The sequence below is a fragment of the Bubalus kerabau genome, chromosome 13, assembly GCF_029407905.1.
Source record: "Bubalus kerabau isolate K-KA32 ecotype Philippines breed swamp buffalo chromosome 13, PCC_UOA_SB_1v2, whole genome shotgun sequence".
Taxonomy (NCBI): Eukaryota; Metazoa; Chordata; class Mammalia; order Artiodactyla; family Bovidae; genus Bubalus; species Bubalus kerabau.
The window spans coordinates 23,756,508-23,784,195 of NC_073636.1; the positions used below are offsets into that span (position 1 = coordinate 23,756,508).

The window sequence follows — 27,688 nt, forward strand, 5'->3', positions numbered from 1 at the left end:
GCCTCAAAAAGGAACCCAAATTTATCAGCATTGTCTATCTTAATATTTGCTGTGTAAGAGGAAAAATACGTTATTAACACGATCTTTGAACATCTATTTTGCAATTTTCAGCTGCATATAATTGTTATTTTAAAAGGCTCTTTCAGGGCAAATTTAATCTATTGGCTTTAAGGCTGTAGAATTTTTTTAAGTCTAGTGAAAGCTCCAATGCCATTTTCAGTGATCAAAGTAAAAATTGTAAATAGTCCCCCCCCCCACACACACTTTCAGAACGTGTTCATATATAGTTTTTCTAATAATATAGAATATACTGATTTTATTGCCACAATGAAGAGAGCCTACATCTATGTAATCATGCCTTTTAATGATTATACTTCAATGTATTTCAATGGCTTCCTTGTTAAAGATACACATGTATGATCTACGAACAAATACTTCATCCTGTGCCTCCTTCAAAGGGAGTTGAAATAAATGTACCTATAGGAGAAAAATTCAGTTTTTCTAGTATCAGAAAACATTATGGTGAAAGTTTTGGTGTGAGCTGGAAATGGACCCATCACTTAGGCCTAACACAGAAATACATATAGGCAGAAGAGGACAAATGCCTTGTAAAAAAGAAAGGGCTTACATAGATACAAGAGAGTAACGTGACAGTTATTACAGAAACAATTCTTGTGAATTTCCTAATTTTTATGCTCAGAAACTCACATTTAATTGTATTTACTTTCCTCTTTTAAAATAGTATTTAAAAAAAATCTATGCTCAGCATTACTGCCTTCTTTTTTGACATCAAATTATGATTACAGTTATCAACTCAAATTCTTTTAGAGTATTAACAATCAATGTTATGCAAGGTTATAAAGTATATGTGTAACAAACATAATGAGCTTGGGTGTTGTTAATACTGTTTAACTTTTACCCAACTCTGCCCTGTAAAATATTCCTTATGCAAATCATTTACATATCTTGACATTTTTCAACTGATGTTTTACTACTGATGAGAAACAGGGAGTTTAGAAAGAAAAGAGAGATGGGAAGGAAAGATGAACATGATTAATAGGTGTTTGTTTCATAAAGACTCAAGGGAGACTTTTAAATTCTTCACTGTTCCTATAGGCTGACCAAAGTGGAAAGCTAGTTCACATGCCTTTCAATGCTTTCAAAGGAGAACTGAGTAGTTACTCAATCTTTACTGATGCTAAATTATTCTATTTGCGTTCTGTTCTGAAATCAGGTGCTTTTTATCCATTGGTGCAAGGTTAAATGTCGACTGTATTCATTAGGAACTTGTTTTTCAAATAAGCACCTAAATTATGCCTTTAAAAGTGTTTCATCCTAAGTCTGTTTCAAATTATGCCTCCTGTAGACTAAAACATCTTCCTCCTTCCTTATCCCTCCTCTCCACCCAAAAGAATTTTAAATTCTTTTTATCAAAAAAACTCATAACCTACTTTGTTGTGTGTGTGTGTGTGTGTGTGTGTGTGTGTGTGTTTAAAGAATCATTCTTGTTCTTCAACTTCGTGTAACTATTAAGGGGGAAGTTATTTTATACAATATTTGAAGTTTCAAAATTATGGGCATTCACTTCTAATAAAGATTTTGCCATTCTTAACTGTATTGTAGTAAGATAACTATCTGATATAAATATTTGAGGACTGCTTGACTAATTAAAACAGGACCCATAAATGTTGTGAGCACAGTAGCACAAAATTTGTATCAGTTTCTTTTGGAAAGGTGTTTATTTGCAGCTGCATCTTACTATTTTTTATCATTTTGTCCAATGTGTTCGTAAATAAGGTACTATTCTCTCAGTTGTCGAAATACAGAACTTAAACGCGCGCACTATATGAATGTATACGTGTGTTTACACCCCCCCACGCAGAAAAGAATCAATTGCCGTATTCCAGAAATGACAATGAAAAAGGAGAAATAAGCAAGAATTATAATTAGACGTCTACAGTCTCATTCACATAAGGGCAGTGCTAGGGGGTTAAGCAGTTGAGTTAAAAAACAAAAAAGCTCAAAACCAAAAACCAACCAGTTGCCTTAGATTGGAGCTTCCCGCAGCTTTCGCGCTGAGCGGGGCGCGGGGAAGGAGTAGTTCTCGGGGCCGGTGGGGACCGGGATACCGACACCGTCACCACCACCCGCGGGGTCTTTCGGGAGCGCTCCCGCGGGCCCCGCAGGAGCCGGTGACAGTCCTAGGTGAGCGCCGAGCGCGTCCACAAAGCTCCCGGGCCGACCCTCGCGCTGAGGCGCGGCGGTGGCGGGAGCAGAAGGAAGGACTAGACGGAAGCGGCGGCTGCTGGCGGGCGGCCGGGGACGCGGGCCGGGACACGGGCGGGGAGGCCGCCGGGGAGGCCCCGGGCGGGGAGGCCCGCAGCCCGCGCCGCCGCCGCCGCCGCCGCCGCCCTAGCCGCGTGCGCGCGCGGCCGCATCAGCTGAGCGCGCGGCGCGTGTCACGTGGTGCGCGTGTCGAAGGTCACAGCGCGCTCACAATGGAGCTTTCGGAGTATGTGCAGAAAGGCTTCCAGATGCTGGCCGATCCCGGCTCCTTCGACTCCAACACCTTCACGCTTCTCCTCCGGGCGGCTTTCCAGAGTCTGCTGGACGCCCAGGCGGACGAGGCCGTGTTAGGTAAGCCGCTCGGCTCTGAGCTGGATCGGCCTGGGTGGAGGGGCGCTCAGAGAAGAGGAGCTAGACCGAGCGAGAAGGGGAAAGCCCCGGGAAGAGGAAGTCTTCGGGCTTTGCCCTTCGCTCCGGACGGAGTGTGGGATGTGGTTCTGCCAGAACCCACAGCGGACCCAGATCATTGTTCTCTCCCCACTTGGCACCTGCACACCGCCAGCTACACTTTCCTGGTCTGATTTTCCCTCTCAGGCTCTTTGTTCTTTTGTAAAGCCGGTATTCAAGTCTTGTTTGTGGCCTAAACATCTAAGGTTTTCACCCTGGTCTGGGGCAGAGACTGTTTGACACTTGGACTTCATCAGGGCAGCTCCCTGCGATTCAAGCTTTCAGTACTAGGCTGGCGAAGGTTTTAAAGGGTCTGCTTCCAGAGTAATTACTCGGTCAAATAGTGTTGACATTTTCCATCTTAGAGAATACCTCAAGTTCCTCTCATCATTCCAACACTCTAGTTCAACATGTTTTGCACAGGTTCCACGCCCAGACTCTTAAAATGTGGTGTATAATATTTTGTTCCGCATCAGTTATTAGGAAGCAAGTCTGTTTTAAATGGTCCGGTCACTGCGGAGTGCGGTGTCAGTATGGATGGAGGCATATTTAAAGATAGATCGCTTTTAAATGATTTTCTTAATTATAAATATCTCAACAATTCAAATTTTTGTGTTTTTTTCCCCTATAGTTTCACGAGCTAAACATGTGTACCAAAAGTATGAAAGTGGAAGTTCTTTAAACGAAAATAGTAACCACCACCTGGGTTAATCTCCAAAAAAAAAAAAAAAGACTGTCGAAACTTGAAAATATTTTGAACCCTTTTCTTCTCCTCCACCTCCATGTATTAAAGTCCGTGGAGCCAGTTACCTACCCTAAAATTAATCTTTAGAAGGAAAGTTTATTCATTCTTAAATTTACACCATGTAAAATATTTATCTTATTTTCCTCTCAACTTACTCCATCCAGCTCTAGAATGACCACTGTATATTTTACAATAGGACATTTTTTTTAGGTATTAAGGTAAAATAAAATGAAGGTAATTTGACCAGGTAACAGCAGGATTATTGATGTGTGCTCTTCATTGTTTTGCCATTGACCATATTGCTCATCTCATTTACCTAAAATTTCTAGTCCTTATAATTGAATTCTTCTTATCTTGTTAGAGTTCTTCACCAAATGAAAATACCTTTTTAGAAACAGGACTATAAAGAATTTATTATCACAGGCATCATTGGCAATTACTTTTATTATAGATCACCCAGACTTGAAACATATCGACCCAGTGGTTTTAAAACATTGTCATGCAGCAGCTGCAACTTACATACTGGAGGCTGGAAAGCAAAGAGCTGACAAATCAACTCTAAGGTACAGGATTTATTTAAATATCCATTTGTTTTAAAATAGTGCCTTTATGATTCAAATTTCAGTTTTTAAAATGGAGACTAAACTTTGGCTTTTTTTTTTTTTTTTTTTTTAGCACTTATCTAGAAGACTGTAAATTTGACAGCGAGAGAATAGAATTGTTTTGGACGGAATATCAGGTTACTTAAATTTTTAAAACTTAACAATTACTATTTTTCTTCTACTCTGTTTGCAAAGACATGTTTTCTTTTTCTTTTTTTCCTACCAGAATAATAGGAATTCCCTAGAAATCCTACTGGGAAGGTAGGTACTGTATAAGGTGTCAAGCTGAGCCACTTTTCACTTGCAGGTATGAATGGAGAGTGCTGGTGTGAAACAAAACAGGACAAAAAACGGGGATCTAGACCAAAAGAAACGGGGCCAAAGGGCAAGTGAAACAATTGAAGTTAAGCTAATGTTTTTAAAGATAAAGTTTATTGAGAAATTTTTTAAATGCTCTTTTACTATTCAGGACATGAAATAAAGTTTAACAGTGTTTTAATTTCAGAATGGATTAAAATTGTGTGTGTGTGGTGTAGGAGGTGGTAAAGAACAAATACTGAAAGTTTTTCTGTAGCTATTATGTACAAAATTATCATTATATCTTTCAGTATAGGCAGATCTCTCCCACATATAACTGATGTTTCTTGGCGTTTGGAATATCAGATAAAGGTAAAGTTTAACAAATGTTCTGTAGGGCAATTTAGGGAACTTTTTAAAAAAAAAAAAGCTAAAGAATGAAATCTCTGTGTTGTGTTGTTTTAGACCAATCAACTTGATAAGATGTACAGGCCTGCATATTTGGTGACCTTAAATGTAGAGGTATTTATACAGAAGCCCTGTCTAAAAATTTATGTATAATGAAATTTTCAATTTCCTTGATTTAAATAAACAGCACTTTTTTCTTCCCTAGAACACTGACTCCCGATCCCACCCAGAGATTAGTTTTAGTTGCAACATGGAACAATTACAGGTACAGTATTAGGATCTGTGAATGTGCCTATCTTCTTACAGATTTTTAATTGCGAATTATGCCCATGGAAAGTTCAAAAGAAAATTAACCATCTGTCAGTAGATAATGAAGGTTGGTTAAGGAATTATTGGGAAGGGGGCTTCAAAAGCAATATTTTAAAATAGGCTTTTGAAATTAAGATGTTAATAGAGAACTGGTCTGGTTTGCTGTTCCCTTCAATTAAAATAAACTTGTAGTGTTGAGTGTAAATTCTATTTGTGATGTGTTTGAGCCAGTAAGACAAAGGAAAAGAAAGCTTGGCTTTGAAAAATGTTCTCTTTGCTTTCAGAAATTTAGTTAAACTTTCAAAACATGATTTTTAAACAGTGGTTTTAAATGACTTTTTATAAAGGAGCAAGTTACAAAAATTCTGAAACTGTTTATATTGCCTGTGTAAGTCACTGGGGAAATTCAAAATTACATTGATTAATGGAGATGACAACGAATTTATTTCTTAGCACTTAAAAAAAATGAAGAACATCTCTTGAAATTTTGATGAAATTGATTTTTTCCAAAGGAATCTCCAGCAGAGTCGTTGTAATGTAACCATTAATTGAACTTTAAACTTTCAAAAGATGTGAATATAGCATTATCCTTGTTAGATAACTTGAGAAATTTAATTTTGGTAAAACCTGCATGTTCAAAAGATTTAGTTAGAAACTGTATTTCACATCTGAGGGCAAGCATTTTGAAGATGAGATATTTTAGAGGAAGACTTTACTTTGATAGTGGTTTGTCAAAGGTTTAAAATCTTGAATTTTAAATTGTTTAGAAAGTGTCTCCCGACTTTTTTCTTGCATCTTTCTCAAGCTTGGATACTTCTTTCTTGCGTTTTATCCTAAAAACGAGCTATGATATACATCTTTCAGGACTTAGTAGGAAAACTTAAAGATGCTTCGAAAAGCCTGGAAAGAGCAACTCAGTTGTAACTTGGGAAAGTTAACGATCTGCCCGGATCTAGAGGAAGACCAGGAACGTCTTGCCGTCCGCTGAACCATCATTTCTGCGAGCTGGGTGTCTTCCTTTTCAGAGCAGATTTTTTTCTTTTGGATTTCTGTCACTCATAAGTTTTGACACTTTTTTACACCTGTGGAAGGGTTAAGAGGGAATTTCTGCCTAAATATTTAAATCTTTAGTATTATCCGTACATTTGATCCCATTTGATCTTTTCCACGTCTTCCAAAAGGAAGCAGACAGTATTACATTCTGAATAAATAAGTTGTTCCCACAAAAAGAGTGGTGAGAGTTTGTCTGGATTTGAGTTTGTTAATTATTACTTTGAAGACATAGACAGGATTGGCGTTAACTTTTAACGATCTCCTCCTCTCAAGATTAAAGTTAAACACACTGGAAAGGATGCGATCTCCGGGGTTGCTTGAAGACCCCAGCTTCGGGACGTGGGGAGCGGGCGCGGTCGCCCAGCGGCGGGAGCCCGTCCGTTCCGTTAACTGCGCCCGAGGGCTCGCCCGCTGCCCGACCCTCGCCCGCGGGGCTGCAGAGGCCCGGCAGGGCCGGCCCCGCGCGGAGCCCCTGCCCGGAGCGAGCGGCTGCCCGCGCGCGCCCCGCCTCGGCCACTGGCGGGCGGGAAAGGGGGCCGGCGCGGCCGCGGGAAGACTGGGGCGGGCGCTGTTGTTTCCGCGAGCCCAACTCGGGCGCAGGTTCCGCGACGCGGCGCCGGAGTCTGGGCCGCAGCCCGTGGGGCCGAGCGGGGGCTGTCGGCCGGCGGTCTCCTCGCGGACATGTGTGCCGCGGGCGGAGACGGACCGCGGAAAGAAAGAAATAACGGGGGTTGGGGTGGGCTGAGCTGCGTGCGGGGCCGGAGCGATGCCCGCGCCGAGAGCAGGGTGGCGCATGTGGCGCTGTGGAGAAATGTCTCCGCAGCCGCGCCAGCGCCGCCGCCGCGCCGAGCGAGGAGGAGGAGGGGGCCGGGTCGCGCTGCTCTGAGGGGAGGGGGCGGCCGCGGGCCCGACTACACCGACACTAATTCCCAGGCCGCCCTTAAGGAATGAGGGGAGCACGTGACCCGGTGGGGGGGCTGTGGGGGGAGGGGGCGGGCGGACTCTGAGCCATTTTGGAGCCGGTGTCAGTTTCCACTCTGCCTTCAGCGGTGCATTTTTTTTTCCACCCTCCCCTCCCCCGTCCTCAGCCTTCCTCCCCTCCCCCCGCCTCTCCGCACGCACACACACGGCGCCCCCCACCCACCCTCCTCCCCCCCAACGGCAACTATGAAATAATAATCGTAGTATTAAAGGCAGAGATCGGGGCGAGACAATGGGGATGTTGGCGAGGGAGCCCCGATCCGGATTAGAAACACCTCCCAGCCCCGCAGAATAATACTGATCGCGCCCCCTCCGCGCGCTCCCTCCCCCGAGTGCGGAGCGGGAGGAGGCGGCGGCGGCGGCCGAGGAGGAGGAGGAGGCCCAGGAGGAGGAGGCGTTGGAGGCCAAGGAGGAGGAGGAGGAGGCCGCGGAGGAGGAGGAGGCCGAGGCGGAGGAGGAGGAGGAGGAGGCCGGGCTCGGGAGGCAGCATGAGCCGAGCGCGGCGGCCGCCGCTCCTCTCGGCTGCGCTCGTTGCCCATTGACAGCGGCGTCTGCAGCTCGCTTCAAGATGGCCGCTTGGCTCACATTCATTTTCTGCTGAACGACTTTTAACTTTCATTGTCTTTTCCGCCCGCTTCGATCGCCTCTCGCCGGCTGCTTTTTCCGGGTACGTAGGAGGCGAGGCGCCTCCGGGACGGGGCCTGGGGGCGGCGAGGGCCGCGCGGGACTCAGGCCGGCCGCGGGTGGACGGGGAACGGCCCCCCCCCACCGCGCCTCGCCCGCGCCGGCCGGGAGGGCGCTGACAGCGTGGGCGCCGAGCCCCGCGCCGCCGCCCGCCGCCGCCCGCCGGCCCCGCGCGCCGCCCGGCCCCGCGCGCCGCCCGCGCCCGCGAGCGCGCGCCCGCCGCCGCCCGCCGACTCCCGCGGCGCCGGGACCGACCCGCAGCCCGCGCCGCGCCGCCGCCGCCAGCCGGCCTCGGCGCCGCTCCAGCCGCCGCCCGCTCCAGCCCGGACGCGCCGCGCGCGGCCCCACGTTTTAGTTCCTTTCTCCCCCGAGCGCCCCTCTACACCCTCGCGACGCACATGGCCCCCGAGAAGAATACTTCTATTTGCAGCCTCTGCGGCTCTCCCGGCCACGGCGCCCTTTGTTGAGAGGTAGATTTTGATGAAACGGGGACGGGTGCCTGAAATCGGGAGCTGCTTGGGTCAAGTGGCTTCCCTCCTCTCCCGAAGAAAGGGCTTTGGAGGGGTTTAAACAGCCAGAGAACGCCCCCATTTTATAGGGACGGGTTGCTTGGGGGGCCGCGATCCCGCCAAGGTGGATGTTAGGCTGAAAGGAGCCCGAACAAAATTGTTATTAACTTAAGTTGGAGGGACACTTGGGTGAATTTAGATGGCTTGTAAGATGGCGGTTCCCAGTTGTTTCCAAGGTCTCCTGCGTTTGTGTTTAAAATGGTTAAGTTTTCAAGGTGTTATTTGTTGAGAGTCTCGGATAAGTTCTTCAAATATTACTTGGGAGGTGCTCAATGGGAAGTGGGCATTTCAAATTTGGAGCTTTTTTTGGAGTGATGATGGTGAGTGGACGTTAGTCTTGCAAGAGGTTTCCTCTCTTTTTCCTTTTCCTTTTTTCCCCGTCTCAGAGACTACAGTTTTGTGTTGTTGTTGTTGTTTTTTTCTTCTTCTTTTTTCCACCTCTAGTATGGGATGCACTTAGAACCATGACTTAAGTCTACAACGTTTTATAGGTTTTACTAAATGTCAGCATAGGTCATGTGAAGAGATGCTTTGGAGAAAGGAGCACTAAAAAGTTGATGGCATATGTTTATGCAGTCTTTTGGGTTTGACAGCCATGTAGCACGATCTTTTTCCCAGAGATTTACAGTTAATAATTGGAAGTAAACAAGTATAGAGACTTTGATCATTCCCAATTGCAATAAAAGGATTTAGTGGGCTTAGTGGTCACGGTTCAGTATCTGAAATAGAAGCATGTATTAACCCCTTCCCAGAAAGTAGGCAAAATCCTGGGCATATTTATTCAAATCCAAATGTAGGTTGGTGATGCCTAGAATGTTATGTGTAGTTCAACTTATGTTTTATAGGAACCTTAACCCCCATGTTCTGGAAACATAAGCCACACTAAAGTCTAGAAACTTAAGGATGCCAATTATTAACAGCATATGCTAACTTAAGACTATATTAACATTTGAGTTTTATTTTAAGTAGAATTTCTTTGAGGTTGATTTTATGAGCAAATTTATAAATTTTTAAATAATTAAGTTCATTTCCATACATCTGCACCAAAGTGCAAGGGTGTTTGAAATAACCTACCTGTATAAACTTACGCCTAGTAACAGTATCTTTAAAGCCATTAAGCCACTGTGTATGCATGTATGTGTTTGTATACACACACACACACACACACACACGCTTCTGTAAGAAAATTGAGCATTTAGTTGTACTTAAGTCCATTAGTACTCTACCATTAAGTTCTTGGATGTGCATTCAGTGCCCCTAAAAGGTGAAATTCTCCCTAGGAGTCAAGTTAACCCCAACTTTACCCATACTTGTATTGGGCTGGGAGCCCCAACTGGGGTTATGGAGTTCATTTGCATTTCTTAGACTGCAGTAGTCAAGCTGATTGTTAACATAAGAACTTGCTTCTGTTTTCCTTCATTTTGACATGACTGGTGTTAGGCCTCCAACTAAACTGACTGCCCCAACTAAGTATGTTATAATGACAAGTTTTAACTATTGAGTATTTTTCCATAGTATGTTTGGTGCCTTTTTGCTTGCTTAACTGGCAGTTTCTGTGGTGGAACCTAGAAGGTTTTCCTTTCTAAGGTGCAAGAGATTGTTTCTGAAACTCTTATCAAACATGTCAGATGTTTTGGAAGTCTTTATTAGGCTGACAGTGCTTTCAAGTAGTATAAAAAGATAAAGAACTGATTCTTACACAAGTAACAAAGTGATACTTACTAGCACTATAAATGGTTATAGGGTTGTGGCCAAAGTCTTCTGAATTGAAGTAAAGGAGTTGTGTGAATTAAGATGAATTTGAAAGGGTTTTGGTCAAGTACATGAGATTTCAATCTGATTGTTTTCTCTCTCAATATTTGTGTTTGTCTGGTGTTGGTTTTATATAGAGGAGAAATTAAGGCAGCTGTTTTTATTAATGCCCCTTCCTGAACTTCAGGATCCCGTGACATTAGCATGATGTGCTTTCACATGGAGACAGAAGTATCACCTTGCTAACTATCTATCTAGGAAAGGTCCTGCTGTTTCACAAGGAGGGTTTTCTTTCAGAACCAAGAAGGCTTGTCTTTAATCACCAAGTACAATAGAATTAAATATTGCTACTCTTTAGGGAAACTGCTCCACCCACAACTCTTCTGTAACCCCACTTAGATTTATAGTAACAATATGTTGACAATATTCCTCTAAACAAATCTTCCAAAGATAACTGAGGAGTCATACATGACGTTTTCTGGTTGAAGTCACTGGTTGCCACTGTGGTCACTTTTCATAAAAGAGGCTTTGTTTTATTTTTACCATTCTCCCCGCCCCCCGCCCCCCCCCCCGCGCCCCTTAGTACTCCAAAGCTTTTAGTTTCAGCCATTGAGCTGTGTTGATTAGTATTTCCCTCTTCTGCATTGAAATTCCCTGAGAATTAAAACCTCAGATGCATCTTCAAGTTTCACCAGTTCCTAGATTTCTATTCAAGGCAGCTTTGAGAATGTGCTTCAGAGAAATCTGGAAGCTTGGTCTTATTTCAGATTCTGAAATGAATGAAGTAGGAGTCAGAAATGCATTTTTCGAGCATGCTGCACGAAGTAATTGACTTCCCTTATTGTCCACTGGTGTATTGTTGCTGACAGTTCCCCCTGCCGCCCCCTCCCCCGTGACTTTTCTGTAATATATGATATCTGTTGGGAATGTCATTTCATTGTGTGGAGGTTTGCTTGGAGGTTAGGCTGAGAAAATGACATTTGTTTTTCTCCTATGGATGCTCAGGGCTGACAAGGTGTTGATTTAGCGTTGGGAATGGGCTGGTCACATGGTTCTTTAACTTATTGTCACTATCGCCGATTCAAGTAGTTTTTCTTGTCTCCATCCAGCACAGTTCAGGTAAAACACAAGGCTTTGTACTCGCCTCCTCTGCGGTAAAACAGATTTCAGTTTTCAGCCTTTCCAAAACTTTGTATCGCTCATCTAATCTGCAGAGCTTCCTACTAGAGAAAAAAGCATTAAAGAGGTTCATTTCAATAAACATCTTTGCAATTTGAGCCCTGATAGTTTCGGGCTAAGTGCACAGTTGGCAATTCTCAAAAGATCCCTTCGTGAAAATTTTGACCTAGTGATTGCTAACTGAGAGACCGAGTCAAGATCTGAAAGAAGCTCTTCGCGCCGAGTCCACATGGAAACAGGCCCCCAAGAGTGTCCGAAATGGCCGAGAGTGCGGTTTGCATTTTCCTTTACCACTTCACGCTCCAGGGTCCCCCGGGCTGCCTACCGGGTCGCCCTGCTCGGGATCCTGCTCCCCAGCGTCAAGGGGCCTCGTGGGGCCGCCCCACCCCCGCGCCGCGCGCCCGCACCCCACCCCGCCCCCGCGCCGGCCCCGCCCCCGCGCCGTGCCGGCCCCTCCCCCGTGCCCGCCGCCGCCGCCGCCGCCCGGCAGCCCCGCACGCCCGCCGAAGCTCCGGGCTCGGCCCGGCTCCGCGCGCGGAGTTGCAGCGGTGGCCGGATGCCAAGTGTAAGTGTAAGTTGCTATGGAAACCCCGACAGAGGCAAGTTCCGAATCCGGAGCGAGACGGAGCCCCAGGCGCCGCCGGATCCGCCCCTCGCATCCCGGCCCCCGGGCGTCCGCGCGCTCAGGCCCCAGCCCGAGGCCGACTCGAGGTGCTTCTCCTGCGGCCCGAGCACCCAGCTCCGGAAATGCCAGGGATGCAGATAGAGCAGAATTTGCTTTCCCTTTGTATCACGTCAAAACGTGCCAGGTTCTGGTGGCTGGAACCGCCTAAAACAACCGGAACCCCTGGGAAGCGGGGGCATGCTCCTGGATTTTCGATCGAAGAGCCATAAGGAAGTTTTACGATAAATTTGGAATCCTGGAACAACCCTTCGCGGTTGGTAAATATCTGCGGGGAGTGTGTGGCGTCTGCAGCAGCCGTGGGGCTGCTGGGCTGGAGGACAAATGGAAGAAAGCGGCCCGAATACTCTCAGCTCCCAGCCCCCACCTCAGACCTTTTCTTCTCCCTCCTGGAATGACCTGAGGGACCAGATATTACTGTTTTTGGGTCCTTTTTCACTTTTTCAGTAGAATTGATCGAGGTCCGATCGGTGAATTCCTTATGTAGAAGATGTTGGGACAATCCTGCTGCAGTGTTAAAAATGCATTTTATGAACTCCTCCAACATTTCAGAGCGTATGGTTCCTGGGAGTTGGAGATAATCTCGATTCTCTTTCTGTGAATTATAGCCAGTATTACTTTGTCTTGCAGGATCTTTTATCAAGCAGAAATGCATCGAACAACCAGAATCAAGATCACTGAGCTAAATCCCCACCTAATGTGTGTTCTTTGTGGAGGGTACTTCATTGATGCCACAACCATAATAGAATGTCTACATTCCTGTGAGTACCAAGTTTTAGACCTTTTTATGTCGTGCATATTTAACATCTTGTCCTGAAATTTGAAAACTAACAATTTTGGCTATCCTTAAGAATGTTGGTGCAAAGTGAAGAAGTTGTTTTCTTCTCTTGTATTTAATGACTTTTTTGTTAATGCGTATAATAAAATACTATTGTGTAAGTATTCTCAGGCTATCAACTGAGTTTAATTATAAATACCTTTTGGCAATTACCATTTTGTTACTAGTTCCCTGTTTCTGACACTGATTTTATGGTTTAGCATCTAATTCCTGAACTGTAAAAAATTTATGTTTTTACTTCTAGTCTGTAAAACGTGTATTGTGCGTTACCTGGAGACCAGCAAGTATTGTCCTATCTGTGATGTCCAAGTTCACAAAACCAGACCACTACTGAATATAAGGTAAGAAAATGTTTAAAAATCATTGTTTGTAATCTTTATTGGAATTGTAGTACTTAATAAATTATAAATCTATACATAAATATCCAATAAATTGTTGAATTTATTGTTTATTTCTTCACACAAAATTTACCCTTCAGTCTCCATCTGATATGAATGTTTTGTAGAGGGTAGCCCCCTTCATTTCTTGGCCATTTTAATGATGGCTAAATAGATTTTGAGTTTTTTTAACCATCTTTTAGAAATTGAATTAGTTTTCCATTTTTGCGTTGCTTTTTTGACCTTGTGACAGACCAAGAGTGAATGTGTTTAAACTGCTTCCATTCTCTCTTCTTTGTTCTCTTTCATATTAGCTAGTTTGGTCATTTGAAAAGCACACTTCTCTTAGTGAAATGTGAAGAATTTATTAGTGAATAAAATGAAATATTCTTCTACTAATTTAAGACAGTGCTACCACATAAAGAACTTTGATCCCCATAATTATGTTGATGTAGTTATAGACAGTGTCACAATCAAGTTAAATACTATAACACAATGAAAACAAAGAATGTGTTGCAATGTATGAACATTATAGTTTTTGCTATACTGAAATTTTATTTTCTAATTTATTCTCTCAGGTCAGATAAAACTCTTCAAGATATTGTATACAAATTAGTTCCAGGGCTTTTCAAAAGTGAGTAACTTGCTTAAAAAAACATTTTTAAAGTATTTACCAGTTTTACCTGCTATACCAAATATTTGTCTTTTTATTCTCTTTAGATGAAATGAAGAGAAGAAGGGATTTTTATGCCGCTCATCCTTCAGCTGATGGTAAACTCTTTGGAATGGGAAAGACATTTTATTTGGAGGGAGAACTTATTCAGTAATTTATTAAAACTAAGTTTAAAGTACAGTTCCATGCTTCTATGTATGTAATATTTCATTTAAATGTTTATTAAAAATTGAATTTTAAAATGTCTTTATAGCTGCCAATGGCTCTAATGAAGATAGAGGAGAAGTGGCTGATGAAGATAAGAGAATTATAACTGATGATGAGATAATAAGTTTATCCATTGAATTCTTTGACCAGAACAGGTAAATTCTTTAGGAAATATGTTTTATGCTAATATATTTATTAGATACATTGTTTGCTTAATAAATTATTTTGCTTTTTAGATTGGATCGGAAAATAAACAAAGACAAAGAGAAATCTAAGGAGGAGGTATGTTCAATGGACAAAAACACATTGTTTAGATTCTCGACTTTATGAGAGTGTATGTTCCCCTTTGGAATATCCTAGGATTGGATGATGCTATCAAACAGAAGAAAATCATCATATTTGATGTTTTAGAGTTGATCTATATCTGATAGTTAATAGATGGAATTTATATGGTTATTATTCTTACAAAATATTGATATACTAAAGAAATCTGTTCATCTAGTATTTATAATAATAGCACAATTCAAAAGTAGTTGAGAACAGTCGAATCTCAGCTTTGGTGTTAGTACCTTTTATCATACTCAGACATCTATCTAATTGACTTAAAAAAAAAACCTTAAAGTTAGGAATTTAAAAAAATTAACTTTTCTTAAATATGCTTTTAGGTGAATGATAAAAGATATTTACGATGCCCAGCAGCAATGACTGTAATGCACCTAAGAAAGTTTCTCAGAAGTAAAATGGACATACCTAATACTTTCCAGGTATCTACTTTATGGTTTTCATGCATTTGATGTAAATGCTTTTTAAAAAAATTCAGTGACCTTTTTCTTTTTGCATTCTAAACCCAAAAAAGCAACATTTTTTTTTAAACTTGGTACTTTATTTGAAAATAGCTCTTTAAATGTTTGGTATGGATCCTGTTTTATGCTATGAAAGCAAATCCCTTAATGATTTCAAGAAGTTTTTCCTCATTTGAAGTTCCAAGAGGGATTCTTGCTTTGCCCAAATGTTTGGAGAAAGTGTTTTTTAAAAGCGTTTTTGTTTTTTTTAAAATCATTTTTGGATTATATTTAGATGATCAGAAAATCTATATTCACCGTAATTCTTCGTGATGCTTAATAATTGAAGTGTTGTTTATCAACAGATTGATGTCATGTATGAAGAGGAACCTTTAAAAGATTACTATACACTAATGGATATTGCCTACATTTATACCTGGAGAAGGGTAAGTAAGCATACCTGATGCTCATAGATTATTTTGGTAAGCTGTACTTAAAGATCTAAGACTGATTTGTTTCCCCCCCTCTTAACTTTGTAGAATGGCCCACTTCCTTTGAAATACAGAGTTCGACCTACTTGTAAAAGAATGAAGATCAGTCATCAGAGAGATGGACTGACTAACACTGGAGAACTGGAAAGTGACTCTGGGAGTGACAAGGCCAACAGCCCAGCAGGAGGCATCCCCTCCACCTCTTCCTGTTTGCCCAGTCCCAGCACTCCAGTCCAGTCTCCTCATCCTCAGTTTCCTCACATTTCCAGTACTATGAACGGAACCAGCAGCAGCCCCAGCGGTAACCACCAATCTTCCTTTGCCAATAGACCTCGAAAATCATCAGTAAATGGGTCGTCAGCAACTTCATCTGGTTGATACCTGAGACTGTTGAGGGAAAAAAAATTTTAAATCCTTGATTTATATAGATATCTTCATGCCATTACAGCTTTATAGATGCTAATACATGTGACTATCGTCCAATTTGCTTTCTTTTGTAGTGAAGTTAAATTTGACTATAAAAGATGGACTAGATGTGATATTCATATGGACGTTAATGGAAAAGAAAGATCATTTCTCGAAAGAATTAGTTTCAGAGAAAGCAGGCAAGATGTTTTTCTGTGTTAGGACCGATGTGAAATGGTTTCTGTCACCATTGTTTGGATTTGAAAATCTTCTGCAGTGGATATAAACATTGGGCCGTAGTTTGTTAATCTCAACTAACGAAACCTCCATTACATCCTCCTTGATTGTTCTTGTTATTATGCTGTTTTGTGAACCTGTAGAAAACAAGTGCTTTTTATCTTGAAATTCAACAAATGGAAAGAATATGCATAGAATAATGCATTCTATGTAGCCATGTCACTGTGAATAACAATTTCTCGCATATTTAGCCATTTTGATTCCTGTTCGATTTTTTACTTCTCTGTTGCTACGCAAAACCGATCAAAGGAAAGAAACTTCAGTTTTACAATCTGTATGCCTAAAAGCGGGTACTACCGTTTATTTTACTGACTTGTTTAAATGATTCGCTTTTGTAAGAATCAGATGGCATTATGCTTGTTGTACAATGCCATATTGGTATATGACATAACAGGAAACAGTATTGTATGATATATTTATAAATACTATAAAGAAAATATTGTGTTTCATGCATTCAGAGATGGTTGTTAAAATTCTCCCAACTGGTTCGACCTTTGCAGATAACCTATGTTTGAGCCTTATCAGCATAGAATATTTTTAACGTGGATATCTAATTCTAACTTCTGTTCCATTGGAAGCAATTGGCATTCTTGTCATACGGATTTTTCTCTAGTAATACCTTTTACTTTTAAAATTAATACTAAGGGATTTGGAAATGCTGTCGTCATTTCCTGTTGCTTACGATGGTAATTAATGTGTTTTTAAAATGCATATTGATCACTGTAATTCTAAGACCGATTTTGAAATAAGCCAGATTGCTGGAGAAAGAAAATTTTTATCTAAAATTATTTTAATATGTGGCATAGTGGAAATCTCAAATTTAAGAATTGCTTTTACAATTATAAACAGTGGAATATACCCTCTCTGTAAAGTCTGGAAATAGAAGCAATTTAATTGTGAGCTTCTACAGGTATTAGTTTTTAAATAGAGTGAGCATGTTGAATTTAAAATATGAATATGCCCCCCCAAATTTTCAGATTGTGTTTTGCTTTGGTCGGACTTGGTGTGTGTTCATCACCCATCAGTTATTTGTGAGGGTGTTTATTCTCTATGAATATTGTTTCATGTTTGTATGGGAAAATTGTAGCTAAACATTTCATTGTCCCCTGTCTGCAAAAGAAGCACAATTCTATTGCTCTGTCTTGCTTATAGTCATTAAATCATTACTTTTACATATATTGCTGTTACTTCTGCTTTCTTTAAAGATACAGTAAAGTTTTATGAAACCACAAAATACATATATTTTTATTTTGACCTAAATTTGTACAGTCCCATTGTAAGTGTTGTTTCTAATTATAGATGTAAATTTAAATTTCATTTGTAATTGGAAAAAATCCAATAAAAAGGATATTCATTTAGAAAATAGCTAAGGCTTTAATAAAAATTTGATATGAAAAGCACAATGTGCAGAAGTTTTGGAAACCCTGTTGTGGATTACACCAGGTAAAGGCTAAAGAACATCCATTGCTGTCTTAGTGATGTTGCTGAGAGTACATGCTTTGTTGTATAATTGCTTGAAAGCCCAATGGAAAGATGTATCTGTTTGTTTACTTTATAATCTTTGAAGTAAAAGTTACTCATGTTTGCCAATTTTGGTGAAGTTAACTTATTTTTCTAGGCTTTTCTTCTCAAGTGTTTCATGATGTTATCTAAGACCAAAAAAATTAATGAAAGTTTCAAGTGATGTTTTTACTTTGGATATGACCATGTATATAAAAAATGAAAAAATATTTTCAGAGTCTAAAAACTTCAAGTGCTAGTGGACTGTCATTTGACTTAACACAAAACCAAGTCGTAGGACCAAAACAGAACTCAAAGACTTTACGTCTCAACTTTTTATGGATTTATTTTTGAATTTACTTAGTAAAATATCAGATACTGCATTTATAGCTCACCTAACACTATTTTCCCATCCTTGAAACCATGTCCATTTATTTTGTTTGAAAGAGGAATTTTCCCCCAATCAATGTGAAAATTGCTTAAGCTTTAAAGGCTATTTCAGCTAAAATTTGTCTTTAAATAAAACAGAAGAAAGATTACAATGTTTTTTATTCTCTGTAACCAGCCATAACACTTGACAATTAGGCTTTAAAACTTTTGCTAAACTACCACTTAAAATTTCAACCTTACAAAAACCCATAGCTGCTAACTTTGTAACTCTTAGTAGTCAATGCAGGAAACAAGAAAAGTCGGCTGTAAATTTGGGTGTTGCTTCTGAAAAGTATTCTGGGATTCTATACCACAAAGTTAGAGCTAAAAATATTCCACAGAAAACACCTAAATTGATTTCACAGATTTTAGCTTAAATGCAAAAAAAAAGAATGAGGCTGGTTCCTGTTGTGTAAATAGTGATCTATCTTGCTTTACACGTGCATACCCCTTTACAAGTACTTTTTTGCCTTTAAAATTGCCGGCCGTTAATTGCTTTGAGTTGAAAAAAAAGTTGCCCTTCAGTTGACTTCACCTACCAACCCATAGTGCTTCGTTTCCATATTCTATGTGCAAATGTTAGGATCTCTGGAGGTACAATGCAACCGGCAGAGTAAACTATTAGGGCTTTTCCTTCATCCTTTCCTCTTATTCTTTTCCCGGGATTAGAGTTGCATTTCAACTTGTGGTCTTTTGGTACACTCACGGTATAGGCCTATGAAAAAGTTTTCGTATGAAAAATTAATAGGAACGTAAAAAGAACCCATGTGAAATCCTACTTGCACTGGCCAAGGAGAAATGAAAATGTTTGGTTTTTAAAAAGTAGCTTATGTTAACTAACCTTTAGAGGAGATAGGATTTTAATTTTAGAAACAATCTGCACATTGAATCTAGTCTCCCTTAGAATCCTGAGGTAAAGGAAGTGTTATTTTTGTCCATTTCTCTTTATACTATAAAAGTTTTAAAAATACACGTTTTTCTTCTGGGTATTCCATTGCCCTGAAATGACAGTTGGAAATTCTGATTTAGTTTAGTGCTCCATGTTATTTTGAAATACAATGATTGTTTCCTCCATACAATTTTACTCGCGTGTTATCCAAAACAAAAGGTCTTGATGAAATGACATTTTAAAGGGCCATTAAGAGAAAGAAAAAAAAAAGGTACATACCTTTAAGACTTGTAAGGTGTAAAGAGCACAGAACGCGGCTCCAAGGTAAGGCTCTTGGGTTAGATGAAGTCATTTCTTGAGGATGTTTCTTCAAGTATAAAATGAACAGTACAACAGGTGATTATTTCTAAGGTTGCTTTAAAAAAAAATCCTTATTCATCCATAATAAATTAAACTGGGACCACAGAATTCAGATAGATGGGTCCTTTACAATGAAGAGAAAGTATCACATAATAGAACCTCCCAGTAGATCAGACGTGGGAAATACCCGGCGAAGCCTTTCCATCGCCTTAAAAATCTCAAGATCGCCCAGTTTTGATTATGAAAGTCTCCGAAAATGTTTACACAGTCGAGTGTTTCCTGTTTCCGCAGTTAATTTTTTTTTAACGTTTTTTTCTTCTTTTGGTTCTTGAAACGGATTTCCTTTATTTGCACCAGTTTCTTTTTCTGAGTGTGCAATTTCTAGAGGTTTCACATGAAGACTTCACCACCAACTTTATGTCTTCATCAAGTCGACGACATCAAAAGTCATTTATCACTGGAAAGGCTATTCCAGGATCGTTGGGAGTTTTCTCAAGAAGTTCCAGAGCATGTGGAAAACTCACGCGAAGTCTCATTTAACCCTCTAGAGGAATAGTAAGCACTCAATTAAACTTCCAATGAACGAGTTAAATTACTTCCATTCTTCTGACTCTTGTCTTAAAATATCCTTTCCAGAGGCTATTAGAAGGGACTTCCCCAAAATAGCAACTGATGTTCCCTCAGACTCACCTACATTTCAATGTTTTAAAAGTTATTTCTTGCTCTGTTAGGTCGTCATAAACTCCAAACTTCAAAGTGAACCTGATTTCAAATTCGGTGCGGATTCTGCGCTCTCCAACCCTGTCCTTCTAAGTTAGCTGGAACCCAACTGACCCTCCGAAGGCTGCGGACCAGGGTACTCCCGAGACGCGTAGGGATGGGCGGAATGAGAAAATTACAGAGACGGATCAAGAGGTGATTGGAGTCGGCGATGTCGATCTAGGGGCTCCAGTCTTAGGTCTAAGTGCCCCCAAGAGTGGAAATATTCAAAGAAAGCCTAAGACAGGAGCGCACGGCGAGGCTTGGAACATAAAGCGGGGGCCAGGGTAATTAGGCTGGAAAGAGCAACTGTTTTAAAAAAGAAAGAAAAGGAAAGAAAAAAGGCTTCTTCTGTTCGGGTATCGGGTGGAAAGGGCACAGGACGCCCGCCTGGAGAAAATGACCTTCCTTTCCCGGTAAATGACCTGCCTTCCCAATTAGGGAGCATTCACCGAAAGGACGGGTTAAAGAGGAAACGACCCTTCTCCCCGCTTTATTTTTTAACTAGCAGCACCCCGAGGACTGCAAAGAGCTGCAGCCCAACCCTCCGCCAGGAATCACGCCGTGGGGTTCGGCCCGGCCCGGCTCGCGAGCCCAGGCCGCGGGGCACCGGGAGGCCATTTTGCGCGTGCGCCGCTCGCCTCACGCCGCCCGCAGCTCGGAGGACTCCGCTCCCGCCAATTTTGAAAGCTAGATTCTCAGGCCCTAGCAGGCTGGGGAGGAGGGGAAACGAAGTCCTTTCTCCAAGTCCGGACCCCGTGGAGAGCTGCGGCGACAGCCGGGTGCGTGCAACCTCACAAGGCGGCCCCCGCCCGCCGAAGCTTTTCCACCGAGAGGGACACCGAGGCGCGGCAACTGCCCCCCTGTCCTATGTCCCCGGGAGGCGGCGGCTTCGCGTGCAAAGCCCTCAGAAGCGCATCCTTACGGGGGTCATTCCAGATCATCGTCTCGCTTTGCCCTTCTCCCTGTGGCTGCTTCAATCCCTATCCTCTTGCCCCTTCAATAACAAGATGTCCTTGGAGTTTAGGGTTTTGTTGGGGAAAAAACTGTAAGCCAAATTATTAATCAATATAAAACTGCCATCCTGGGGGTTCCTAAAGGCTGAGCTTCGTGGACTGGAAAGGCCGAAGGGAGAGAGTCCTTAACCCTCTTAACAGGCTGAACTTGTCTAATAGGTGGAATGGACTCTAATACCCTGGGAAGGAAACTTGACCAGGCGATAGTGTCGAGGAAGTGAGTGGCCGCGCGACAGGAATGTCAAGATCTGGGCGAAGGACCACACTTCGGGACCCAAAGGCGACGCCTAGGTCTCCGGCCAGGGCAAAACTGGAAGGTCCGGCGGCCTGGAAACCCCAGCGGGGTAGAGGATAGGGCGGTCGGAGGTTGGGACGTCGCCTCTGACAGCCACCAGGACGCAGAGGTTTCCTGCAGAGTCCGCGCCTGCCTGATTCCCCGGGGGCAGAAGCGCTTTTCTGGCCCAGGACTCCCACGTGCGCCCAAAAACCGGGAGAGAGAGGGACGGCTTGGGGAGAGGGGTACGGGTAACTGCAGAGAAGTGAAAGCGGCCTAAAATGGGCGACACCCGGCGAGTCCTCTTTATCGGCGCAGACTGCAGGGGCCGCCATTTGGTGGCGGATTTCGGTATTTCTGTAGCACGTTGTGCTGAACTTCACAACTGGCTGGTCTACGTGGCACGGTTGTTTCGGAACCGCGGTTCTTAAAGATGCAAATTTCCCCATCCCACCTCCCGCCCCCCGCCAGTCTCCAGGGATCCGCTTCCCTCCCCTACCCCTGATGGAGGGCGCGGCGGCTCCGCTCTCCCTCGACCCGGGGCGGGGACCTTTCCTCCGGCTCCACTGGCCTCCACGAACGCCCAAGGGCTAGTGTGATGAGGGGTGGCGCCCAGCGTAGGACGAACGAGTGTTTTCCTCCCAGTTTTCCCGGAGATTGCGAACCCGAAGCTTTCTCCCCCGAGGAGAATCTCATTTCCTTGGCGGGGCGGTGATGGGCATTGTCTTTTTTGCAGGGACCGCATCCCAGCCCTGGGCTTTCAGCCTCACACCTCTCGGGAGCAAGGAAGAGAAAGGCGGGCCAGGCCTGGCGGGAAGGGACGCACCCGACGAGAGGCGGCTCCTCCCTAGGTGTCGGGTTAGCCTCCCGGACTCGCGATTCCAGCTCGGCCCGGCGCCCTCCGGAGACCCCGGGGGAGGTAAACACCTCTCGGGAGTCTCAGCACGTCGGCAGGCGTCACCCTGGGTCACCCTTTCTTCGAGGGTCACCATGAAAAGCCCCCGAAGCGCGAGGTGCCTATCGAGTAGAGAACAAAGGGCCGAGGGGAGAGCGCGAGGCGAGTCCGCGCGCGGTTGCCCTTGGCTGGGCCCAGCTCGAAGGCGGGGGGCACGGGCTGTGCGGACTCCGAGCCCGGAAGGGAGGCGGCGATAGCGCCGGGAAGTCCGCGGCCCCCGCCTACCCCGGCGGACTGGAAGAGCCCCCAGTCTTCGAGCCAGAGCTGCCATGTTGCATTCGCGGAGGACACCAGTGATTTGACGCTCCCGAGGCAGCGACACCCCCGACCCGAGAGCCTTTTGGGGGAGCCCTACGAGCGTCACAGCCCGAAGGGTTGGCGGGGCGCGGGAGGGAACCCGATCCCGGCGGGCTGCGGAGCCGGCACGGCCGCGGCGCCGCCGCTTCCCCTCGCTACCTTCCTTCCAGGGGCTGCGGGGCTGCGCGCTCGGCAGAGGCTCGGTTGCCAGTAGCAACCACACGACGGCGATTTGCAGCCAAGGCTGCAGCCGCCGGTACAGCCGCCGCCGCCTCGTACATCTCCGTGTCTAGCATTCAGAACCCTGGGGGTTGCCCTCGCTGACATCTCTCGCCCCCGCCCCGGGGTCCTCATGCTCCAGGACCCTCAGCTCCGCTCGAATGCAAGCTCCCCCGGCTCGGCCCTGCCCCCACGGCAGACAATAGACAAATAGGCTCGGAGCACACTGCAGCGCGGTGCTGAGCCGGCACCTGAGCCCCCGGGGTCCTGGTGCTCGGCTTCGTCCCAGCCCCAGGTGCCCTTGTCTCCAACTTGAGCCGAAATTCTTTGTCAGTGGCCAATCCATTAAGAAGCCTTTCTCGACATTAGCAGTAAGGATAGTGGTAAAGAAGGAAGTCAAGACAAGACGCCCACTCCCTTTTTAGTAACATCGACACAAAGAGCTTAGGGTTGTGTTTGGTCTTGGTAGCGATGGCTTCCCTCTGGGTTAGAGCCACATGCAAACCGTACCGTCTTCCCTCTTCTTTGTCTACCACGAATATTTTGCATGAAATTCATAATATAACTTTACAACATTACCTCCAGATACTTGTCTCTTACAGAAGTGGATGGAGCACTTTTTTTCTCCTTCATTTCATTTGATGAACCACACCAGCCTTGGTAATGAGGTCTGATGCTTAAAGAAAATAATTGACACTAACCCTTAGGAATCTTTCTGCCTTTTCTAATATCTGTGGCTCTGGGACATTGATTTAATTTTTTAGAGAACTCTTGTTAGTGTTTTAAAGACGTTTTTATTGAAGAAAAATCTTCAGAGTATCCAGCACAACCTCTTGATTAAGCTAGTAGGATAACCCAGGAAATAGGTGCGTTGCCAAACTTCATCGCTCTTACCAAATGTCCCAGTTTTAAAAAGCCATTAAGTTAGTGGAGTGTTCTTCCTAGATTGACATTTAATGTAAGTGACAGATGTGCTGAAATTAAGTTTAAAGCTCCTTGAGGACAAGCACCTATCCTGTTTATCTTTGCATGCTCCAGGGTCCTTTTAACATAACTCAACAAATATTTACTGAATTTCCAGAGGATTCCTGAAGTTCAACAACCCTTATGAGAAATAAAACTTATTAACAGCTACTATAAAGCTTGGATATCTTTCATGGACTCAATGAAAAGGTGAACATTTTCCAATGAAAAGGTAAACATTTTCCAAGCTAGTGGTACTAATCAGATATCCTCACTCATGCATATTTTTTACTTAACTATATTTCAAATGTGGTGATTGTATTAAAAAATATCTGACAGATGTTTCCAGAATTCTAAGAGTGACAAGAACTTGTAACTTTGCTATTTTCCCACCAAAGGTGTCTGGAAATTGGTTAAATAGGCATAAGAGGATATTTTAAAGTGACTTTCATGCGGGACAGGCATGGCATTAACTGTCTTCACAGTTCATCAGGAACTCTGAAGAGGCTAGTATTGGATACTGCAAATCTACTAAGACAATGCACAGTGAAATAGCCTGTTTAACTTAATCTTTAAAATGTACTGAAAATAGTTAATATGTCTTAATCATACCTAATGGTAAACTCAAATAAACATGTCTCCTAAAATGCCTCTTAGGTATGTTATCAGAGGTTCACCTTTAAGCTTCAGAAAATGTCAAGTTCATGATATCAGACAGTTTACTTCAAAGAAGAAAGTTAACACTACTTGATTCCTAGAGGCAACATAATGACCTGTAGCTTGCCCAAACACCCCCAACCACCACCTGAAAAATAGGAAAGCAAGGCTTTAGTGAAAAGTTCCTTTCTATGGTCTTTCAGGAAAGAAAAGCTCCAACAACATGCTTTGGACCAAGTTAAAGAGATTATCTCCCTTTTTCATTATGACTGTGTCTTTCAAAGAATTGAAGGATAAGATCAAAGTGCATTCATATTCATGTGAATTATCGCTATTGACTTGAATAATGATGGATTTCATTGTTTTATTTAAACTGAAACCAGAAATGCTGCTGCTTTTGAGTCTACACCCCCTAAGGCTGTAGAATTTCTTCTGAGGACTCAAAAGCCAAGCAATTAGGTCTGACAACCACGTCATTTCCATAATGTACTTCTGTACTGAGGACTTTTTATTGGAATTGGTTACATTTCTATAGAATCCTACCATGCAATTTTTGACTCCTCTTTAGCTTTCTGAACAAAACTCCTAAGTTCAATAAACACTCATTCAAAATACTTAAGTATAAATGGTACTGGGGAAATTGAGTGATGTTTAGAAAACATCTAGCTGTTCCTGAATCAGAAAATTAATGTTATCAGTAATTAACTCAGGAGAGTGCTTTCCCTTTGAACATGATTTATTACAGTTTGTTTTCTAGTGTAACTGAAGAAGTTAGAGTAAGCTTGGGAAAATGTGTTTTCCAGCTGTTTCTTTCCAAATATGCCTCATGACAGTTATCTTAAAATATTTTCATTTGGGTTCTCTTTAAACTATCCCATCATTTTCTAATGAGAAAGAGGCTACCAGATCCAAGGGACCTCACTCCCTTTTACCAAATAATCATTCTCCTTAAGTTAGTCACCAATTAAAATGATCACTTTGGAGAACACTTCTAAGGAAATTCATTAGAATAAAGTAAGTTTACAATAGAATAATACAGGCAACCTTTAAAATAGGCTTAAGGAAATGCTTTTTCATGAACTTTAATACACACAATTTGTATAGGCTCTCTAAACTTAAAGACAGACCTTAGTGCAACCAATTCTATTCTATTATGATGATCTGCAATGGGTTCTGAGAATACCCTTTCCAAGAAAGAAAACTGATATCTTAATTGGTATCACTGTTAAATGTTTGCCATACAGTTAAAGCAAATGCATAAGCACCACTTTTTTAAAAATCAGTGTTTTTTTATCCAGTTGTGATACAAGAAGTCTCCATCTTAATTTGTCTCCATTTGGTGTCCTTAGTATTGCAAAGCATTCTTTAAGGCAAAAGTGTCTTAGTAAATTTGATTCTTTGGAATTTGACCATAAATACACCGACATTACAAACTTTGTAAACTTCCAAGACCTTCACCCTTCACTTAAAATCAAAATGATAAGTAATTATTATTATTTCACGGGGGAGGGGGGATCACTTCTTGAATAAAAAGTGTTTCTTTACAATTCATTTCCTGTCCTACTAAGGGGAAAGGTATTAGCATTTTCTTTATATAGTCATTAATTTTTTCTTATGTTGTCTATATAAGAACCTTTATTCTTCGCTTTAAAAAATAAATAGGAGGTAACACTGAAATAGGAGGTAAAGTAATTTAGCTTTAGCCATATTCAGGTGTTTCCTCTGAAATGTATATCTTTTAAAAAGATGGCAGGAGTTGCATAGCTTGCTTGGACTAAGGACGATGCAAATCATAGCGCAAGTATTTCCACTTAAAGAATGGGAAGCTGTACCACTGACACGTCCAAGTCTAGCCTACATTTTAGCGGAGCTACCTCTCGGCTCTGATAATCTGTGGGGGGAACCGAAGAACAGGATGGATAGACAGCCTGTGCTATTTTTGCGAAAGCAAAAACCTTGAACACCTTCTCTTTGTACTTTTGCACTATTTCCTAGGAATCAGAGCATAGAGTTATTTTTCTGAGTAATCAATGAGCAAGAAATTTTGGCTTGGGATTTGATGTAGCGGAATGACGTCAAAAATTTTTTTAAAGGCTTGCACATGCGCAGTAAGACGCTCCCCCCCCCACCCAAAGTAAGCTTGCCTTCGGGATTCGACCCGCGCCGCGGGGTCTAGGAAGCTGGCCGATCTAAGGCGGTGTAGGATTCCCACACTCCACTCGGGGCAAAGAGAGTTGGATTCCCCCTCTCCAGCCAACCGGGCTCTCTTTTTTAAGTCCCGGCAGGAGAAAGTTAAGGGGAAGCAGGGCCGACCTGAGCGGCCGCCGCGAGCTTTTCTGGCTGCGCAGCGCTGCGGGGCCTCGGGTCCCGGGGTTCCAGCCTCCGCCCGCACCGGACTAGCCCCTGCGAGTTGGCCGAACCACTCCGGGGCCCACGGGTCAGCCGCGCCGTGGGGAGGCTCGAGCCGGGACCCCCTCCGCGAAAGCCCGCGCAGCGCTGCGGTGCTTGCTGGATGCCTGGCCCGGGGAAGCAAAGCGAAAGGACTCGGGCCTTCATCTTGCAACCCGCCCCCAGCAGACTCCGGCGGCGGCATCTACGGCCCTTCTCCCTCCGGATCCCTCCGCAGGCCAACGGCCTGCGGGGCCACGAGTCAGTCGGAACAGGGACCTGCCCGCTAGCTCGCCCCTGTAGGCCCCGCGGAAGGGGCGCCGCCGGTGCGGAGCCTGCGCGGCGTTTCCGCACTCGAGCCCTGGGGCCGCGCGCCCCCGCCCGTTCCACGCAACGGTTCTCCCGGCCCTGCCGCCCCCACACCCCCTTTTCGGCCCATCCCAGCAACCCACGGCAGGGGCCTCGTGGGTTCTGATTCAGACAACGGCCTGACCCCAACCGATTCACGCGCCCCTTCCCCGGTTTAGAATCGCGCGGAGTCCGCGGAGATGCCCGTTGGGGAGTTTGAGAAACTTTGGCCTAAAAGAAAAGCCGAGGACATCTGTGGAGCATCGCCGTCATCTCTTCCCCTGGGGCCCCGACACCCCACTGTCCACACTGAACGCAGTCGCCTGCCAGGGCCAGCGCCGTCGAGCCGGGCACCCCGCGCCCATTGCGCGCGGACACCCGCCAGCGCCCAGCCGTGCGGCGTCGGTGCAGAACCTTCCCCGTGCGGCGGGCCTGACAGGACCGCACCTGAGGGATGCATGAGCTGCGTCTCCCGGGTCTTGGCCCAGACGCGGGCTTGGTGAGGCTCCAGGGTGTTTTTTTTTTTTTTTCCTTTGTGGCATCTTCCATCTTTTGTCTCTGGCGTCCTGT

General features: G+C 43.8%; 2 protein-coding genes across 6 annotated transcripts; both read left to right on the plus strand.

The window, feature by feature from the left end:
• The first annotated feature begins 2,441 nt into the window (after positions 1-2,441).
• COMMD3 (COMM domain containing 3) lies at positions 2,442-6,323 on the plus strand. Its single transcript, XM_055543787.1, has 8 exons — positions 2,442-2,637; positions 3,930-4,041; positions 4,154-4,217; positions 4,307-4,341; positions 4,689-4,749; positions 4,843-4,899; positions 4,991-5,050; positions 5,959-6,323. Exons 1-8 carry the CDS (start codon positions 2,499-2,501, stop codon positions 6,016-6,018), a joined length of 588 nt encoding a protein of 195 aa, XP_055399762.1. The 5' UTR covers positions 2,442-2,498; the 3' UTR covers positions 6,019-6,323.
• Positions 6,324-7,328: 1,005 nt separating this feature from the next.
• Positions 7,329-17,242, plus strand: BMI1 (BMI1 proto-oncogene, polycomb ring finger). Of its 5 annotated transcripts, none has more exons than XM_055543781.1 (10): positions 7,329-7,795; positions 12,625-12,755; positions 13,077-13,173; positions 13,788-13,843; positions 13,930-13,980; positions 14,136-14,244; positions 14,326-14,371; positions 14,755-14,853; positions 15,237-15,317; positions 15,411-17,242. In XM_055543781.1, the coding sequence occupies exons 2-10, from the start codon at positions 12,644-12,646 to the stop codon at positions 15,738-15,740; spliced, it is 981 nt and encodes a 326-aa protein (XP_055399756.1). In that variant the 5' UTR covers positions 7,329-7,795; positions 12,625-12,643; the 3' UTR covers positions 15,741-17,242. The 5 variants fall into 5 exon arrangements, with proteins under 5 accessions (XP_055399756.1, XP_055399758.1, XP_055399760.1 ...); XM_055543783.1 differs by lacking the exon at positions 7,329-7,795 and adding an exon at positions 8,152-8,282; XM_055543785.1 differs by lacking the exon at positions 7,329-7,795 and adding an exon at positions 11,229-11,252.
• Positions 17,243-27,688: the final 10,446 nt, after the last annotated feature.